This window comes from Embiotoca jacksoni, unplaced genomic scaffold, assembly GCF_022577435.1.
Source record: "Embiotoca jacksoni isolate LCO1_2020_lvr unplaced genomic scaffold, fEmbJac1.0.p SCAF_23, whole genome shotgun sequence".
Classification (NCBI taxonomy): domain Eukaryota; kingdom Metazoa; phylum Chordata; class Actinopteri; family Embiotocidae; genus Embiotoca; species Embiotoca jacksoni.
Genome location: NW_027185374.1, coordinates 1,790,982 through 1,808,906, shown reverse-complemented (window position 1 = coordinate 1,808,906; position 17,925 = coordinate 1,790,982). Strand labels below are relative to the sequence as shown.

The following is a 17,925-nucleotide window of genomic DNA, read 5'->3' as shown; positions in this document are numbered from 1 at the left end:
CACAGAACAGGAAGTTCAATAGTGTTTCCTTACGACATCCTCTGGGCTCACTCTCCTGCTTTGTGTCATGTCGTTGTGGGAAGTCGTATTTTCTGTTGATACAAACTGCCTTTCTTTACCGGTTTCATTCTGTCCCAGCTGAACAACCTCTGCTGTATTGAGCCTTTGTGGTGTGAGCACTCCTGTGCTCACTGTGTGGGAGATTTCAAAGTTTATGGAAAGATCCACAAACACTGTACCTAAGAATGTGATTTTCATTGGCAGGCTGGTTGAGTACTCGGAGCCAAAGCTCTAGTGTGGCGCTAATGAGAAACACTACGCTCTGTCAGCGGTCTGTGGCCAAATAAATTCTAGCCACATTCTTGTACTCATCCCTCAGGCATTATTTGTTGTTCTTTAAACAGACACTTTTAAAGATGGATATAATGCAGCCAAGCCCCCCCCCCCCCCCCCCCCCCCCCCCCCCAAAAAAAAAAAAACAACCACAGTTTCTGCTTTGCATCAATATTGTCATTTTTATTCCAGAAACTGTTAGGTCCTATTGATAAAATTATGTTTTGTTTTTTTTCTTTTCACGGCTCTTTATGTTGTATTCTCCCTAGAAGACTTTCTCACCTTTCTAATTTAAGTTGACTTTCCACCTCCCTTCTCTCATTCTCTCTTTTCCTCTCCGCCTCCCTTCTTTTACAGTCATTTTCTCTCGGTCTCATGAAATAGATTGTACTATGACTTGTAATACAAGCAAAGCAGAGTGATGCATTTCTTCATGCAAACACTTGTTTTCTCATTAAAGCTCTCAACTTAATCAAGTGTAAGACACAAACACTTAAAGCTACAATGAATTACTGTTTTCTTTACATCTGGAATGTTTTCAGTTATTTTTCTACATTAAATTTATTTTGGAACGATTTATCTAACAAAGTGTAATAAGGTTGACTTGCTTTTACACAATAGATTTTATTGATATATGTCATTCCCGGAACTGTGGGAGCTTTACTGAACTCTATAAAGTGTGCAATTACTGTACAGGTCCAATCTGTATGCACTCTAACACACAAGTTCATGCAGGACATACAACTTATCACATTTTAATTTGTGTCCTCACATGATTCTTGTAGCATTTATTATCCTTTCAATCAGAATAAATGTTAAAAGGGTTAGCTGTCGGTGGTTATTGTGTTTAATGTGCAGGCTGCCTACACACAAAACCATGTGTATCTTTCATCAACAACAACAACAACAACTGATGATTAAACTTTAAAGATAATAGACCTTTGTAAAAAAATATTAGAACAATAATAATAATAATAATAATAATAACACATTTTATTGGTGTTATAGTTATGAAAGTTTCTTTTCAGGCACTTGTGTTTTTGCATGTGTTTTATTCATTGACATGTTAGTTTTTAGCCTTTAATTTCTCTCTAAATCATCATGTCAATAACACCTATAGTAGCATTACTTTTACAAATCTGTTCTGGGGTCAGCTGGTCTCGACGAAAGCAAAACATTTTCAATATTTTGGCATTTAAACTATTTAGGGTTCAGCTATTACTAATGTACCATGAATTGTTAACATGGTGTGACATTGACTGACTTCTCTACATTTTATGGACCTGTGGGAGAAAATCAAAACAAACTTTATTCCTGTGACTGGCAGAAAGTCATGCTGCTCTTCAGGGTGTTATTGGTCTTCTCTGGTGGTCACACAGAGCTCATAAAGGTTTTTATACTCACGTTTGACTACATTTTTAATAAATAATGACTGGCAGATAGAAACTGCATGTTACGGTATATTTATTTAATTTAGCTTTTGAACGGATTGAGAAATTTCATGTTAATGTTAGAATATATTTAAAAAGAAATTGTACATTGTTTCACAAACGTAACAACGCAGCGTTTAATCAAACAAAAAAGCAAATGCTACAAACATACGTTACATTAGACATTAAGCATAACACCTGCAGTATGATCAATTTAATCACTCACTTCCACATTTAGTAATGTGTTCAGTTTACCTTGAATCTCACCAACCAAGCTGCATGGGAAATCAACCTCAGTCTTTCTTTAAATTTCTAGTTTTTGGCCCACCGGTGTGTCGTTTAGTACAGTGGTGCCACACACATGTACACAACAAGTAAAAGGAAACATGTTAACAAGACCGTTATTCCAGGTGGACTCTTTGCTTTGTTTGGAGCCTGTTCAAAAGTCCATATCGGAGACCATCTGTCTCTCTGAGAGCCCGTACATTTTTACCCATTAGTCAGGACAACATGACTGTTCACACAGAAAACATTCAGATTCACCTTTTACTCCCATGACTCTTTGAGTCGTCACACATGTATATGCAGTTGTTCTGAGGTCAGCTTTGGTCAAACATGTTATGAAACGGACAGGAAGAGGTGATACGAGTGCAGATAGATAGCAGGCTCATGATTCGATCAGCCTGTAATTACATTTTTCTACCCAGTGCTGCTGCTAAAGCTTTAATTTAGTGCAGATAGCTAACATTCCTTAACCCCTATCTGCTTTATATGCTGACCAGAATGGTATTCTGTACATGGTCGACATGTAAACATAATTTATACCTCTGTTTGTGTCCTGTATAAAGATCTTTTGTTTTGTCTGTTTTCCCACAGTGACTGAAGCAGGTTTTGGAGCGGACATCGGGATGGAGAAATTCTTCAACATCAAATGTCGAGCTTCAGGTTTGAGGCCGAATGTGGTGGTGCTGGTGGCAACTGTTCGAGCACTGAAGATGCACGGCGGCGGCCCAAATGTAAGCTGACACAGCACTGTTACCATACCACAACATAGTCAATGCAGGGATGTGAATGATTTCTATTGGATCGGTACCACCGGATGGCAGTTACCTCACATTATCCTGGTTGTTTGCTTTTCTGTCATGTTTTCATGCAATTCTACGATGCAGTACCTCGACATTCATCTTAAGATGAATTAATAGTCGATTGTCAACAACCTAAACTAATATTATAGTGTCTTCCAAATAAATGAGTTCAAAAACTATATGAAAAATGAAATAGCCCATTGCTGAATACAAAATGATACTTATTTGTGTTTTTAGGTGTCAGCAGGCACACCTCTTCCCAGGGAGTACATTGATGAGGTATGAACCACATAAACACACACATGTATATTGTGTGTGGACACAAACATGCACTCACAGAAATGAGCGCAGCTACTGTGGTAAACGGATAAACATGAAGGAGACGGAACAAACATGGTCATCATTTTTGAGCTGAAGAGTTAGTGTTTTAACAGTACTTCCAATCCAGTTAAAATAATTGGCTGGGTCTGTTTTTATTACGTCTAAAGGTCAGGATGTTTTCTGGAAAATTAAAGCTATTTAAACTCATCAGCTAATGTGACACTCCAATTATATGTCAATCATGTGCTCATTAACATTAACTCTATTTGGTGGTGTGCTTTTCGAGTGTACTGCCATGTCAGCCGTGCGTAGCAGTGGGTGGTGATACATCTTAGTGTCGCCCTTTACATTCGTAATATGTCCTCAGTCCGTCTTACAACCTGTCTATGAAGAATAAATCTTGCCTTTTATGGTGATGAAGTACTCTACACATAGGGGCAACACTCCTTACACAATATTGAATATCAGTTATCACATTATTTATACCAAGTCTGTCCTTCAGGTCAAATGTGTGTCATACGTGTCAGGAAAAGCTTGGGGAGTCAGAGATCATTTTACACCATTCTTAGGGACTTGTGTGATGCAGTAAAAGGATGTTTTAGATTTTACTGAACTAATATGCCTCCGGTCTCCAGCTGCATTCTCACTGACATTTAATTCTCCACCAACGGTTTATGCATTTGTCTGCGAACATGGTTATTTGATTAACAGCACAAATAAAACATTTGCATGTGGTTTCTGGGAATGGGGGCCTCAGCACAATGGAGGTGGAATTTATTTGGTGTGTGTCTGTGTATGCGGGTGCACATCCATATCTGGCTACAATCCCTGGTCTCTCAGGCAGGTTCAGCTGAGTAAATAATGAAGCAGTATAAGTTAATTGTGAAGGCTGTAATAAGAACCAGAAGTAGTGGGGAAAACAGAGCCAGGGAAATGAATTTAAGGGACCTGGATGGCCTTACCGCTTTAAGCCTGCGGCTGCTTCCACACACACGCGCGCACGCACGCAGTGCAAGATTGGATTACTGTGGTCAAACCTGGAGTAGCTTCACAATATGTTGTTAATGTGCTTGGGAGTAACTCACTTTCTGCACGTAGTCGTATGCAGTACAGTATGAGAATAATTCATGAATAACTGCACACAGTAGGATACTGCCCCAGATTTATTTATGTTCTAATATATCACCAGACCATCTATAGTAATGCAGAACACTGACAGTATACGAGGTCAAGTGCACATGGTGAATGTCATAAATTCTGCTATAGGTGTTGACAACTCCAGCTAAATGGATAAATAGGAAATTAGGATATTGGAGTTAATCTTGGAATTAAGGAATTCTGTGTCATACCCCGCAAATTATTTCTCTGCAAACTACTTGCAAGTAAAGGCTAAACTAGGAGGCCCCAGTGTTTCTTGCTTATTTTGCAGACAATCACACATCTCATTCTGCTTTTTGTTTCTCCCATTTTTATTTTATGATGAATAGTTTATTTTTCATTTGTTTGATGTTGTCGGTATTTAGTTTTAAAGGAACTTACATATTTTGATGTAATAAGAAACAAGGGGTTCATTGTTGTCTCAGTTTTGTGATGCTGTCGAATGTGTTACTTTAGTGCATGGCCAGCTGTTGTGCATTTCATAGGTGAGTTTTTTTTTTTGTTACCTTCAGCCAACCTCTGCTTTGTCTCTTATATCGCTTCCTCCTTTTAGAATCTGAACCTGGTTGAAGGTGGATGCCGAAGCAACCTCAAGAAGCAGATCCAGATTGCACACCAGTTTGGGGTCCCGGTCGTGATGGCACTCAATGTCTTCAAGTAGGATGCATGCAGATAGACACATCCACAAAAAATACAACCTAACTCGAGTTTTGTTAATTACAATAAAATAAGTAATGACATACCAAGAATTACGAAGAAATTTTGCCGCTGTGATCCTTCAGGACAGACACCCGGGCCGAGATTGACCTTGTGTGTCAGATAGCAAAAGAGTGCGGAGCGTCTGACGCAGTACCATGTCACCACTGGGCGCAGGGGGGGCGAGGTTCTGTAGAGCTGGCCCAGGCTGTGAACGAGGCTGCCAGCAAACCCAGCAACTTCCAGTTCCTGTACAACATAGAGGTGAGAGCAGATACCCTGCATAGAAAATCATACTTTTTTTTTTGGTGTTGTAATTGATGGTAATTTAAGAATAAAGCCATGTATCGGAAGAAATGTAAAACAGTTTGATGCCTTTGTGTTGTTGCTGTATGACAGGAAGTATCCCCGAGTCTACTTTTTCAGTAATGGATACTCTGTTTGCAGTAAATGAAGTTGATTTTGGGAGCGGCAGTATGTCAAAGTAACAAACATCAGCTGGTTTGAGTTAGTGAGTCTGGGAAGTTGTGACTTAAATTAACTGATTCTGTTTGTGTGTTTGTGTGCGTGGTCTTATCTACAGTCTGCATGTTCCTGCATACCAACATTCCCACAACAACATTACAAATGATACTGTATTAAAAAAGAGCCAAATTGTAAGTCCAATCAAATAGGCCAAAGATGCCATCCCTTCTAACTTTCCATACTAGCAGCGTGGCTGGAATATGGCAGGTGACAGCACATATTCTTCAATAGTCTTATGGTCACCATAAGACTAACACTATAAACATAATATAGAAGATATTCCATTCCAAGCCACAGCTCAGAAGATCAATTAACAAAGAAAAGGTGTGTTGATACGGTGCAGATCTCCAAACTCATGTAAGAGGTTGTATATGCTTATTGTTAATATGATGTGGGGTCCTGTTGATGCTCCGGTGCAGCACATCCTGCGAGATAGGGTTATCAAATGTTGATTTTTTTTTTTTTTTTTTTTTTTTAACCATTATTTATTTATTTGTATATTTGTTTTCGTGTTACAGGAGACCAAAGCTATGGAATATAAAATACGAGTCATATAAGTAAAGTTCAAACATGTTGAATGGTTTAAATCGGTCTGTTGAACTCATTTTGACTCTGATGTCACACTGATGTGTCTTCAGTTCACTATCTCTAATTTCCCCTCTTCCTTCTGACCGTAGTGCCGCCGTGTATCCACCTGTCTCTCGTGTTGTCTTTCCCATAGATGCCGATCACGGAGAAAATCAGAACAATAGCCCAGAAAGTGTACGGGGCCGATGACATTGAGCTGTCTCCAGAGGCCAAGGCCAAGATAGATTACTACAATCAACAAGTGAGATCACGGCTGCTGCAATAATAACCACCTCGCACACTAACAGAAGTCATGTAGCTCATCTCCTTTCTCTGTCCTTCTGTCTGCGTGTTACCTTCCCACTACTCACACACACACAGATCAGTCATTGTTTTTCTTTTCTCTATAACCAGGGTTATGGTTCATTGCCCATCTGCATGGCCAAGACCCACCTGTCCCTGTCCCACATGCCTGACAGGAAGGGGACACCCACCGGATTTGTTTTGCCAATCAGAGATGTCCGCGCGAGCATCGGGGCCGGCTTCATCTACCCACTTGTGGGGACGGTATGTGGTCTGTAAGACGCACAGGTTCATGCTAACGTCAGGGTCCATGCCATAATTCACACTATCTGAACTCTTAATTATTATTGGGTTCGAGAGCAAAGTTGTGAATGTATGAGTGGAATCATAGCGTAGAATAGTGAAACCTGAAAAGGAATCATGTTTTTTATTTTACTTTATTACATTTTTGTCTACTCCTTTACTTTTTCCATTCATTCTTAATTTTTTTCCTTTTTAATATCACAACAGTTTATTTTCTGCTCCATCAATTGCATCAGTTTAATTTAAAGTAAAATCTCGGACATGTACACCACCACGGGGAATCATAGTGTCAAAGTGTAAGTTGAAACTCGCATGTTGACTTCCTGCATAGAGCCATATTTATGTTTTCTCGTGCACTTCTTGAGCAGCTACGAATGGATATTTACTGCATAAGACATTGAATCTAATTTTACTACTTGGCGCCCTTCTTTTATCTTGTTGCTGTAATATCCAGCATCCATTTCTCCAGCTGCTCTCTTTGATCTCCGAGTTGTGGGTGGCTGATTTAAATTAGTGAGTTTTCGAAGTTGAGGACTGACAGTGAGTTCAACTATATTTCGTGTGAGGTTAATTAAAAGCCATATTAGTATTTCCAGGAAACATAGCTCAGTATTTTGTGTTGATGTTGTTGCAGTGAGCCTTTACTTTTTCTTTACGTCCATGACTCCTGGTCTTGGCAGTTTTGTTGCTGGATGATTGGTAGTTGCAGGTCCTTTATCTGTTTCTCCTCATCCTTCCTTCCTTCCCATGAGTTCATCCCAGAACTGTATTTGTGGTTTGGGTCTTTTCCTGACACTTGTATTACTAGTTAGAGAAAACTGGGCTGGCTGGAGCCTCTCGGTTGATGATGGGCGGGCAGGAAGGAAGCGGCTTCCTGAGCGTTTGGCCTCCTGCCGTTTCACCAGTGTGCCCTGAGGGCCGAGCTTTGATAGGCTGAGGCAGAGGTGTCAAACACTGGCCATGCTGGGAAGAAGTAGTAGTTTGGCGTCGTTCCACTCTGTCTCAAACCTGCCTTTGATCTGCTGTGACCCAAGGAGCCACGAGTACATTGACAACCCTTGAACTATGACTTCTAACCCAAAGGGAGTCTCTACATCGCTCTTTCAACTCTGTGGCCGAGCTGCTGTCTGACAGAGTGGTGCATAGGTTGAAATTTTTAAAGCTAAAGTTTTGGAGAGTGTCCTTTTCTATGTGAGCAGCTGGTCCTCAGCTCAGCCAGAGAGACCAGTGTTAAAGTTCTAAACATTTTATTGATAATAAGAAAATGTGTTGGATGGAAAATATTTTACAACAAACATCACCTTCCTAAATATGTGTATTCTTTGCTCTTTATATATATATATATATTCTCTGTAAAATATAGAAACTGCCAGGTCACAGTTTACTTGTAGGAGGTAGAAGATCTCAGTCAGTGAGGGCGTGAGTACGAGAGGAGGGGGAGCTTCAGGGGTCGGTTAGGGGTCTTTACAGGGTGAAGAATCTGGAAGGGGCTGATGTCATTCTCCAGATATGTAAGGGAGGGGTCACAAGCAGAACAATAGATCTCTTTAGAATTCATATCCTTTTAGAGCTGCCTTCATTGCACCAGTAAACGCAAAACAGTTCAGACTCATAGCAACTCCCTCCTTGGCTGGATATTCTTTATGCTCACTACTCGTCAATGTTTCCAAGTTGCAGGTTGGGTGAAACTCTGTGATAAAATCCAAGAAAGAAAGCATGCATTAAATTATAACATTTTTGGTCATATTAATGACTCAATGGCCAACAGGTTCTTTAAATGTATTTACAGTGCTCGTGAATTGACCTTTCTTTCAGCTGCAGTTTTATTTAAGTAGATTAAAACGTAATGCAGAAATGGATGAAGTTACACAGCATCGTGATACAGTGCGCATTGAGCACGTCTCAGCTACTTCTTCAGTTTTACATTGTCACTGCAGCAGAAGTACAAGAACAGATGCATGCTGTTAGATCTACCACTATGGTCTTATATGTACAATAGCATACAAAATCAGGCATGAAAAAAACCAAAAGAAAATGCAGTAAATACCATGCACACCAAAGATAAACAGTAAATATACAAAAAAAGAGTCACAAATGGTGGGGAAGTTGGGACAAGAAGGAAAAGCACAATACATGCATAAATAATGAAATGCACTTGAGAGAAGGAAATCAGCCGGTGGGCAGTGCTTGCACAGTAATTGTCTGTCCAAAGTACGAACACAGCAATCTCATAAAATAACCATTGGTATCTGTAGGATCATCATAAGATGAACATACTGCCCAAATAAAGACCTTATAGTTGAATGACCATTTGACTTTTCATGAGATTTAGTCTTTCAGATTCCATGTCCTTTAATGGCCCATTAGTCTTAAAAAGGCAAAAGTGTTTTGTGTCTGTATTTCCACTTTCATAATCTTCTCGGCCGTCTTCTTTAGAAACGGTTCCGTTTGTTGACCGAAACTTTACTCCAGAATCAGTTGGGGGTAGAAATCCAGCTACATTGTCTCCTCCAGGGTTTTCGCCAACAAAGGCACATTGTGTTTGGGCATAATGAAGGGACTTATTTGGCAGAGTGGGGTTTCCAACTTTAGCCACGGAGTGTTGTGTGTTTTTGCGAGTGCCAACTTGTTCTCAGGCTTGAGAGGGAGGACTGCCAGATCAGCACATCTTTTGTTGCTTTCAAAGCTTTTGACAGTTTTTCTTCATATTTTAATATCTTTTGATATTGAAATGTGACGCCTAAAAGTGTATTCCGAAGACATGCAAAGTGTAAGGACTTTAAGTGAATCCAAATGTTATTTTTTTTCAGAAGTTGTCGATTTGTTTGTTCCTGTGAGCTTGCAGTTTGTCTTCCACATCTGATTCATCCAACCAAATAAAGTGATGAGTAACCGGAGGCTTTTTTTTCAATTGCAGCTCCACTGCAATTTTTTACAGTTGTTAGTGTAGCATCACCATTATATTACGTTATATTAATCCAGTTCTTTTATAAGCATATTAAAACTATTCCATTGGTGTGATGATGTCATAGGCCCATTTAGTTTTATTCTATATCGTCATGGCTACAGTGCTGGCACATTGTGATATCAAAACTAAAGACAGTCCAAGGAATGGAGTCCTTCTCTGTCCTAACAGTTCTTAATGTATTCCATCAGAGAGTAATGTAATACACTGATATTTAATTCCTTTGACTCTGCTCATAGTTTGAGTCGTCTGTGGTTAAAGCTTTATTGATGGACTTCGTAAGAACTCTGTCAGGTCATGGTGGACCGGCTAGGAGCGATCAGCATCCGCTCCGTCAAATTGTATAAGCACGTCCTCCCCGTTTTGTCCTTTGGTTTACTTGCAGAGCTGCATTTCCTCAGACAGGACATTCGTTGGTCACTTCCTCCTGTCTCATTTCCACTAATGGGCCCATAAAACAGCTCCTGGGTCAGGAGAAGGGAGGCATGCGAAGAATGTCGCTGCCTGTGTAATGAGCGAGATAATTTACTTTTCTCTGTGTACGGGACGATCAGGCCGGGTCTCGAGTGAGGAAAAGTGTTTTATGAGTCACAGAGTTGCCTTTGATCAGTACTGTGCAAACCAATTCTTCCTAAGTGATGACTTAAAACTTTAAGTTGACTTAGTCGTTTGCTCTGATGTCAATATCTCGTGTGTGTCCATTTATGTGTTCTCTTCTCGTGATGTCACAAATGTCATTTTGGAGAATTTCCTCTGTCAGTTCCACTTTATTTTTTCAAGTCTCTCTGCATAGGGGTTGGCTCCCAGCTGGTTGTACTAACAGGACTCTGATTAACACTTTAAGTATCTCTATTGTTTCAGCCTTTTGTAATTGCTGTGAATAAATGATGTGTTCATGATCACCAAAGTTTGAGGTAGGTCAGAAACTCAAGCGTGAGGAACAGTAAGTCTTATTGACAGGTGTGCTGGATCTAAAACTCTGAATATAAAAGAACCAGGAAATTAATAAATACACACACACACACACTTTATTGATCCTGCAAGGGGAAATATTTTCATCACAGCAGCATGGAAAGATACAGGGTGAAAGCTATAAAAATGACAATTAAAATTGAGGTATTAAATATAAACTATAAAAAATATAAACATGCAGAGTATACATAAATAAAATAGAATAATATTAAATTAAACAACAGTGCAACGAATTAAGCAACAGTTAATAATGTAGAGCAGATTTGGCCAGAGGTGAGCTATTGTAAAAATCGTATTGCAGTGGGCAGGAATGATCTCCCGTATCTGGAATGATCTCCTGTATCAGGAATGATCTCCTGTATCTGGAATGATCTCCCGTATCAGGAATGATCTCCTGTATCAGGAATGATCTCCTGTATCTGGAATGATCTCCCGTATCTGGAATGATCTCCTGTATCTGTCCTTGTGACAGCGGAGCTGGAGGAGTCTTTTGGAGAACGTCCTCCTCTGTCCCTGCAGCAGGTGGTGGAGAGGGTGGTCAGGATTATCCAATATGGATAATAGTTTCCTCAGCGTCCTCCTCTCCACCACCTTTTCCAGACTGTCCAGTTTGTGGCCGATGATGGAGCCGGCCTTCTTCACCAGTTTGTTAAGTCTGTTGGTGTCGCCGGCTCCAATGCTGCTCCCCCAGCAGACCCCAGTGAAATCTTGAACGCAACACATCACTTCTACTCATTATATTGATACTATTAATACATAATTTACTTATGATGTAACATGAAGCGTCTTTGAGCCGTTTTGTGGCCACATCAAATCTCTGTGATTCTTTGAAAGCCGTGAGTTCTCCATACTTCTGAGCTTCATCCATCAGACCGGTAGTCAGTATTACCACGATGACTTCATCTGCTGCCCATTAACTTTGTCTCATATCTGGCAGGCAGCCTTTTGTTACATATATTTTGACATCAGTGAGAACAAGGCCACCATTTTCTACGACTACGTTCATCCCTGCTAACGTTGAGTTAAATGAGTGTAGATTATAGTTATTGAACCTGTGGGAGGTTGATCCTACGCCGTCTAATTTACACAGGTTTCGATGCCAAATCTTAGGATTGTCTTTTGGTGTGGAACAGCTGTGTTGTGGTAAAGGCTTTAATTGGAGGTTTTGGTTATTATATAGATTGTAATTTTAACTTCTTATTTGATTCTGTGGCCACTGACAGTTTTATGAAACTTGCACAAAAGCAAAAAAACAAAAGAAGACGTGAACCAGCTGCTTATACTTGTTCCTCAGTCTGTTCCAGCCGTTTAGATATTTAGAAAAAGCTTTTTTGACTGCCAACTTATTGGTGTAAAAACAACAATAATAAACATAGAAGGGTTTTGCTTCACAACCAACAAAGTCTGCAGCTTATTGATCCATTTTAGAATTATTCAAAGATATCTTTCAAGTATGTTGTAGATTTTTTTTTGCAATTGAATTCAATTGCAGATGCATGAAAACTAAATCCATGTCATGGATACAGGAATAAGAAAAATAAGCCATAAGACGCAATTCTTTTTATACAAATGTTCAACATGTCAAACCAACATTTTGTTGTGTTGTGATGAGTATATATCAAATGTGTTATTATTACAGGTATAAGTTAAAGTTACTACCTCTGATTTGTTTTGTTTTTCTTCCCGCAGATGAGCACGATGCCTGGCCTGCCCACCCGCCCCTGTTTCTACGACATTGACCTTGACCCGGTCACAGAAGAGATCACTGGGCTCTTCTGAGCGTGCTCGGTAGGGATATTCTCATGTGTATTATCTCATGCACATCAGTATAAAGCATTCTACCACTTCAGTCACTTGGAGAAGCTGGTCGTTGTATCATCATAAATATTTTACTGGTGGTCATTGTCAATACAGTTTATTACACGAGACTTTATTTCCTCCCCAGAGTTTTCCGTTTACTGCCTGATTCGCTCAGTGCCAGGCCTCCAGTCTGTGCGGCTGAGCTGCCTCTCACTTGTGCACGCAGTTAAAAAGATCATCCTGTTTTTTTTCCCAGGCTCTCTGCTCTGTTCTCAGGATCCTCAGCTCCATGCCTGCACCATTCAGACTCATCTATCTCCTCCACCTCTGACAGGAAATGATTTCTTACTGCAGCTCAAACACTCCCCACATCAGAGGAGCATGTTCTGGGACCATTAGCATTATGCTGTATTTGCACATCTGCGTGATTTGCCGAAGGCAGCGTCCTGTAGCCAATTCGTTGTGCTTTATGTGCATATATTGGACCTTTCGGTTCAATGTTTTCTAGGTATGAGAGGGTGAGGTTAAGTCTGCTTGAATTTTGTTATTCTTGAGTTTTAATAGACTTTCCCTTTTTTGTAAAAGAAAAACGTAAATGTCTTAATAACGGTGCTACAGTTTGTTTACGTCCTCAGATTTTTAACTGAAATGAGGACAGCTTGCATATTTATTAACAAGCTGCCGGTGTACGCACAATTAGCCATTATGGTATTAATGTAACCTATAGTGTCCGAACCTGTTTGATACTGCTGAACGCTAAAACTTGCTGCACATTGTGCAAATCACTACAAGTGGCATGTTACATTTCTCAGTTCTAAGCTCTTTTCATTAAAATAATGTTAACCATTACATTTTAATTTGATGCCACAGCTCTGTATTCAGCCTGTTATTTGTCATCTGTCTCTATCTCAGACTCTCTTATTTAAGCCAAAGTGATAAACTACTCAGATCCAAAATCAATACAAGAGCCACATTCATTAAATCCATTTGCTGACCTCTGTATCTCTATTTATTTTTTTTTGTTCCATAATTTGGCCACTTTGACAGCTAGTTTTTATTGTGACTGACTCTATAGTTAAAATGTTCTGTCTACAAAGTGTAAACAGAACATTAGATTCAGAAGTTAGCATGCTCTGAAAGCATTTAGCGCTGTTGTGTTAACCATTTTGATTCTCAGAGATTTGAAGTGCCTTTCAAATAAAACGTTTCCCAACTGTGTGTTTGTGTTGACCTGCAACCATCTGTTGTTTGGACACATGCGTTCTCCTCCTGTCTCATCATTCCTTCAGACATGCCTCAATACAAAAAAACAAACCCTTCCTTTTTCTCCGTCCTCTCACGCATTCAGACTTGAAAATTGTTCATCCTTCCTCCGCTTTCCATTCGAGCGCAGCTTTACTCCCGCGCCCCCCTTGTGTTGGAAGCGTGCCCGAAAGCAGACGATCGGGCCCCCCAGCAGCACCCCAGGGTGCCGCATCTGTCATTCAGGTGTTTGGGTTTGCAACATGGAGCCCGTGTGCACATGTGTGTGTGCTTGTCATATCTGGCGTTCCACACCTGCTCGGTCTGTTATCCTGTGTTCACCAGGCAGGATCTGGCACTTTAACTACAGTCGAGGCTGGAGGAAAGCTCTCATCATTTATACAGTAGTGCTCCAACTGCATATTTTGTGTGTCTGTGAGCGTGAGCGTGAGAACCCTCTTGTTTTGAGCCAATGACAGATTTGAAGACACGGTGTTGATGAGGAGGGCGCTTCGTCACTGCTTTGTACTGTGCTGGAAAATCCCTGTTTTGTCAGGTCAGAGTTGTTCATGTTGAGTTTCTGACTCCATCTCGGTGTTGTTCAAACTCTTGTATTTTAGCTCTTATATTTAATAGGCTGGCTAATTTCAGTACCAAGGACAGGTCCCTTTAAAAGTCTGTCTGAGGGTTACTGAAGAGTTTTGAGGCTGGATCACCAGCTGAGGAATGCAGGCAGCTGCCCCTGAGCCCCCAAACCTGGATATGAAGTATAATACCCACTGGGTCCCACATTAATATGCAATCTAATGAATTTTGTTTTCACGGTTTGTTTTGGTAAGTAAAGTTGTGTTTCAACAAATTCTGACTGACATTTATAAAACCGGAGGACAGACGGTATTCCAGTAGAGGAGTGGACATCTGATAACTGGTGTATAGCTTGACGTGTGCAATGTTGCTGTTATGTAGTCCTTTTTGTGAAACGGCCCCCGTCTTGTTTTGGAGCAGAAGGCTTTATTTGCTGCTTGTGACAAAGTATTAATGTGCCAAATCCGTGCCGTGTCTGGCCGATGCCCACACCAGACATCACGCCTCAGGGCCGCATTCCTCGAATCACCCCGTCTCTGTCTGAAAGTAACATTTCCCACCATTTCATTATGAAAAAACCTCTCCGTTAGAATGTCGGTTTTACCATCAGCTAATACAGTCAAGTGTCTCACAGATCACATAAAAGGTAGCACAAGTTTCATAAATATCTGTTGTTGGATTTTACATCTCGCAATAATAATCTTGTGCTCCTCTGTATACTCTGGTCTGTGTTTTAGTGCCATGTGGTCATCGGAAAACAAGAAGACTGTCACTGAGCCAGCAGGTGTGAAAAACAGGAGATCTGCGAGTGTTGCTGAACACTCCTTTGTCTAAATGTGTGTGTGTGTGTGTGTAAGCATGCTTTGTGCCTTTTAATGTGCCTTTACATTACCGTTTTATTGAGCCGAGACCATGACACATCCGGTGAGGCTTTCACTTTAATGAGAACGTCCATCCCCCGCCTTACTTCCCCTCACCCCCCTCTTTTTCCAGATTACATCAGCACTACTACTGATAGGCCGACCATGCTGAAGGTCATTCACTAACAGTTTTTATTTCTATACACTGTAGACAAATGTAATGAAATTTGCTTTCTTGATTCCTTCTGTCTTGCAGATATGTGTCTGAAATATTTTCTAGTTGAAGACAAAAACCTGTTGTTGCATTTTAAGCAGCATCAACTGACTTTCCGCTGTCGGGTTTGTGATGCCGTTGGGGATTATCGAGGAATAAAAATGTCAATTCTACTTTACATATAGAATACTAAGTAATATTGTCATACATACTGTATTTTGTTACTCCTTTTTAAACATGTACCCAATTTTATTTATAAACATATTTTCAATAAATATTTAATGATCTCTCCAGAAGTTGGTGGAGTTTTTTACTTCCTCCATAAACAAAGCCACATAGCATATATTATTTAACATACTGGGCATTTGAAATGATTGCAAGGGATTTTTATAGTTCACTTCTGGTAAAGGAATTTTATTGATGGAGGTGGCGAGTCAATGTTTTTTGGATGACTTGATAATGTTGGCTTTGAATTTTACTGACGTGGCTATCAAAGGCATATTGTTGATGTATTGTTGTCCTGACAAAAGTATATATTAGTCCAGAAATTGAATGAATCTGATTCTGTGTTCTGCATCCATCACTTAGGACTGACTGTCACATGGTGTGTGTGTGTGTGTGTGTGTATATATACATGTATGTATATATATATATACACACACACACACACACATATATATATATATTACAGATTTATAAAAAAGAGAAAATAATTTTGTAGTAACTTTGCATTTTTATGTATTGTAATGAAGACATGCTTGAAAGCTGTTTTACGTATTTTTGAGTAAATCAGAAGTCTAAAGACTTCTTTGAACAAATCTTAAACCTCAGGTGGGATTTTGATAGTCTTAATGATAACCCTAACTTTGAGGCATTCGGTTCAAAAACTGAGACTTGCATATTTTTATCAAGTAAAATATTTTGGGAAATTGGACTCAAGGAAGTCAGCTCTCACGGCAGGTACATCTGAGTCCAACCAGTCAGTGTACAAGGTCATTACATGTGGTACAAGTGTTAAAACAGTCAAACCTCAAGTTAAAAAAAATCGAGTCCATATTTTTTTCTGTCTATCAGTATCTTATTTAACATAAATATAAAATGAATTGCTCAAATTGCTTTGTGCAGCGTGTGGGTGGCCAGAACAACCAATGGTGCTTTAAATCTGACTTAAGTCCAAATAGTCAGCAGCTTCGCTTGAAAGTGCTCCGTTTAGAAAACATAATACCAACAGACTGAAGAAAATGACCGCTGTGGTTACTTTCAGTTTATGTTGCTGCTGTGGTCTTTGATGGGTGATAAACCGCTGACATTTCATAAATCCTCGGCGTGATTCTCTGTTCAGAGCCGTTGTTTGTGTTGTTGTACTGTGTGTTTGGGTTTTGGTTTTGCTGCCAGGACTCTCGGTCTAAAGGCTCATGTGAACTTGGCTTTTGAGTGTTCGGGCTGTAATTTGTGCTCTAAAATTCCAAACAAAATGGCACATGGTTCAACCCGCAATTAACGCTTAAAGCTGGGCATCAACTCTCCATCAGCAAGCCAGATCTGCTCTCCACCTACACACTTCATCAGAACAGGGAGCCATGGCAGAGGGTGACCCAGATCAACAAGTATCACCTATACTGTATATCAGAAAGAGGGATTAGATTATAGATTAAAAACAATTATATTTTTGAGCAAATATTTATTTACAAGCCTGATTAGAGGAACTTGAAATATGATATTTCTCCTCAACATCAATGTAGGTTGGCAAACCAACAAGCTGCATGCACATGTGAAGAAGTCCAATGACAAGAATGACTGTGATATGAAACAGCCTCATTACATTACCTTCAAACGCACATGTGAAAAATGTGATGAGTGAATTCACATGTCAAAGCAGATCTTCCCTGACCTTGTTCACCAGCAGAAAGATTAGAGAGAAGGAAGAAGGGATGGAAAATACATGGCTTTGTAGTTCATAAAAGTTAAGATATCTCACCTTTGCATTTAGAATATTTCATATTAATTAGTTTACTTTTATGCTGAAGTTGTAGAAAGTAATGAACTGTACATTGTAATTATTCCAAACACATTGCATTTTCATTTTGGCATTTGCAGTACATTGCATGAACTGTACACTTTGTTCTGGAAACACCAGATAAATAAAAGTAAAATGTACAATGTTTCCTTTTAATATTCAATGCAGTGAGTCTCATACAAACATACCATCTGTATTCTGTCTTCAACATCCCCACAAATAATGTGTCTTATTTCTTCACGTAAACTCTGTAAACAGTAAACTCTGTTCTCTGATTTGAAAGTTATTCTCCTGCAGTCTTGTGTTTTGATGCTTAGAGGATTTCTGTAAAACACTCTGCTCATGTGTAAGTGATGTATTTTAAAGCGGTTCTAATTTAATTTACCAGTCTTTAAAGACAGATCCAATTTCTGCAGCAGATGCATAAACACTGCCACACAACCCATAAAACCTATTATTTAATTCATTAAGTGCCCCCCTCTTATCTCATCTGTCACACTGTCTGTCTCCGTTTGTCGTCCATCAGCACCGTCTGTGATGCTGCAAGGC

The 17,925-nt window shown here is 39.7% G+C and overlaps 1 protein-coding gene across 2 annotated transcripts in view; it reads left to right on the top strand.

The window, feature by feature from the left end:
- The window catches only part of mthfd1l (methylenetetrahydrofolate dehydrogenase (NADP+ dependent) 1 like), a 36,676-nt gene extending 21,030 nt beyond the window's left edge, over positions 1-15,646 (top strand). The window contains exons 21-28 of one of the 2 annotated variants that reach the window (XM_069158198.1): positions 2,640-2,779; positions 3,086-3,127; positions 4,881-4,984; positions 5,110-5,287; positions 6,270-6,377; positions 6,530-6,682; positions 12,348-12,446; positions 15,023-15,646. In XM_069158198.1, coding sequence (XP_069014299.1) covers positions 2,640-2,779; positions 3,086-3,127; positions 4,881-4,984; positions 5,110-5,287; positions 6,270-6,377; positions 6,530-6,682; positions 12,348-12,437 — 815 coding nt within the window. In that variant the 3' untranslated portion in view covers positions 12,438-12,446; positions 15,023-15,646. Of the gene's footprint in view, positions 1-2,639; positions 2,780-3,085; positions 3,128-4,880; positions 4,985-5,109; positions 5,288-6,269; positions 6,378-6,529; positions 6,683-12,347; positions 12,447-12,714 lie in introns of both variants that reach the window. The other variant, XM_069158199.1, reaches the window with a different exon arrangement.
- The last annotated feature ends 2,279 nt before the right edge of the window (positions 15,647-17,925 follow it).